Source organism: Bos mutus, chromosome 7, assembly GCF_027580195.1.
Source record: "Bos mutus isolate GX-2022 chromosome 7, NWIPB_WYAK_1.1, whole genome shotgun sequence".
Taxonomy (NCBI): Eukaryota; Metazoa; Chordata; class Mammalia; order Artiodactyla; family Bovidae; genus Bos; species Bos mutus.
Genome location: NC_091623.1, coordinates 80,606,716 through 80,609,571, shown reverse-complemented (window position 1 = coordinate 80,609,571; position 2,856 = coordinate 80,606,716). Strand labels below are relative to the sequence as shown.

Genomic DNA, 2,856 nt, shown 5'->3' with positions numbered 1-2,856 from the left:
CTCAAGACTCTGTAGTTGAAGCAGGTACTTTCTCCACACATTACAGATGCAGAAATTAAGTTTCAGAAAAATTAAATGGCATAGTCAAGGTCAAAGACTATGAAGGAGAGCAAGACATATATGTAACTCTTCTAATTCATGGTTCTGATTTCCCCAATATTTCAGTGTCCCTACAGAGATAAGGCTTCCCCAGTTGCTCAGCTTGTAAAGAATCCTCCTGCAATGCAGGTGACCCCAGTTTGATTCCTGGGTCAAGAAGATCCGCTGGAGAAGGAATAGGCTACTTATTCCAGTGTTCTTAGGTTTCCCTGATAGCTCAGCTGGTAAAGAATCTGCCTGCAATGCGGGAGACCTGGGTTTGATCCCTGGGTTGAGAAGATCCCCTGGAGAAGGGAATGACTACCCACTCAAGTATTCTTGCCTGGAAATTTTCATGGACTACACTCCATGGGTCCTGAAGAGTTGGATATGACTGAGTGACTTTCATTTTCACTTTCAAAGAGGTAAGGAAAATCAGATAGGTGGAACCTGTGAAAGCAAGAGCAAGCACAGGAATGAGAAAGACAATTTTTCATTTATTTATTTATTTATTTTATGCCAACTTTCTCAATTCATCCCAGGTGCTGGAAAATGCCTCAGCATGAGAAGTGACAACCAAAGCATTTGGGGGGATCCCCCTAAGGACTTCATCCTTCTGGGTGTTTCTGACAGGCCATGGCTGGAACTCCCTCTCTTTGTGGTCCTCCTAGTGTCCTATGTGCTGGCCATGTTGGGGAACATTTCCATCATCTTGGTGTCCCGCCTGGATCCCCAGCTCCACAGCCCCATGTACATCTTCCTTAGCCACCTCTCCTTCCTGGACCTCTGCTATACCACCACCACTGTTCCTCAGATGCTGGTCAACATGGGCAGCTCCAGCAAGACCATCAGCTACAGTGGATGCACAGTACAGTATGCAATTTTCCACTGGTTGGGATGCACTGAGTGCATCATTTTGGCAGCCATGGCCCTGGACCGCTACGTGGCCATTTGCGAGCCCCTCCGATATACCATTATCATGCACCGCCCTTTATGCCAGCAGCTAGTGGCTGTGGCCTGGCTCAGTGGCTTTGGCAACTCCCTCGTCCAAGTGGTCCTGACAGTGCAGTTGCCTTTCTGTGGGCGACAGGTGCTAAATAACTTCTTCTGTGAAGTGCCAGCCATGATCAAGCTATCATGTACTGACACAGCTGTGAATGACACCACACTGGCGGTGCTGGTGGCCTTCTTTGTGCTGGTCCCCCTGGCTCTCATCCTTCTCTCCTATGGCTTCATTGTCCGTGCAGTGTTCAGAATTCAGTCCTCCAAGGGTCGGCACAAAGCCTTTGGGACCTGTTCTTCCCACCTGGTGGTGGTCTCCCTCTTCTACCTACCTGCCATCTACATGTACCTGCAACCTCCTTCCAGCTACTCCCAAGAGCAGGGCAAATTTATCTCCCTCTTCTATTCCATTATCACCCCCACCCTCAATCCCTTCATCTATACCCTAAGGAACAAGGATGTGAAGGGTGCTTTGAGAAGGCTTCTGGCAAGGATCTGGAGGTTCTGCATAAGGTACAGACCTGAGATGTGGTAGTTTCCATTAGTTAGAGAAAACTAGGCAGGTGTATTGTGTGCTTAGAGTACTTTTCATTAAGGAGTCAATAATGAAACAGTGTACTTGTTTTTGAGAGAGCCCAAAATTCGCTACCCAAAGTATCTCACTTCCTGTGTTCTCACAGTATCTAAAGTCCCACCTTTCCCAGGGATCTTTAATTCTAAGAGGCCATAATTAGGAACCATTTAAACAGAATTGATGAAAAGATGCTTGCTCCTTGGAATAAAAGCTATGACCAACTAAGACAGCATATTAAAAAGCAGAGACATTACTTTGCCAAGGTCTGTCTAGTCAAGGCTATTGTTTTTCCAGTAGTCATGTATAGATGTGAGAGTTGGACTATAAAGAAAGCTGAGTGCTGAAGAATTGATGCTTTGAATTGATCTCTGCAAGGAGATCCTACCAGTCCATCCTAAAGGAAATCAGTCCTGAATATTCACTGGAAGGGCTGATGTTGAATCTAAAATTCCTATATTTTGGCCATCTGACACGAAGAACTGACTCATTTGAAAAGACCCTGATGCTGGAAAAGATTGAATGCAGGAGGAGAAGGGGGCGACAGATGATGAGATGGTTGGATGGCATCACTGACTCAGCGGACATTAATTTGAATAAACTCCAAGAGGTGGTGATGGACAGGGAGGCCTGACATGCTTCGTCCATGGGGTCACAAAGAGTCGGACACGACTGAGCGACTAAACTGAACTGAACTGAATTGATGTCCAGTAAGTGTCAAATTATTTAGCTTCTAATTTCCTGATCTTTTCCCCTTTTCATGTTCCTGTTTTTCTTCTGCTTCTCCCATTTATCTCTTTCTAAACTTTCTTCCTTTTCGCATTACTTTTAAGCATAAATAAGGTGAAACTAAGCAATCTTATACTACTTATAAGAAATTTATGCTCTTCTTCATATATTTAAATCTTCATAAATTATATGTGCTTTTGAAAAAATTCCAAAACTGAAGTAGATTACTTTCTTATTCCTGTCTTAGGTGGTGCTTTTTTCAAGTTAAAGTTTTTTTCTATAGAAAGTTTTTTCCACCATTTACTGAGAACTAGTACAAGCATATGTACTGTGAGTATATAAAACTCTATATTGGTTCTATGAGTACAAAAACAAAAAAAAAAATGGCATAATCTCTTTTCCAAAAAAGGGAATGCATTCTAATTGAGAACACAGGATATAAATACAATCCTAACTAATGACAATAAAAACTTTAA

At 43.1% G+C, this 2,856-nt stretch overlaps 1 protein-coding gene across 1 annotated transcript; it reads left to right on the top strand.

Moving 5' to 3' along the window:
* Nucleotides 1-640: 640 nt before the first annotated feature.
* LOC102265678 (olfactory receptor 2B11) lies at nucleotides 641-2,161 on the top strand (the record flags this gene model as incomplete). The annotated part of the gene is made up of 2 exons (XM_005891108.2): nucleotides 641-1,568; nucleotides 2,145-2,161. Coding segments are annotated over exons 1-2 (945 nt in total), but the record flags the coding sequence as incomplete, so codon positions are not given.
* Nucleotides 2,162-2,856: the final 695 nt, after the last annotated feature.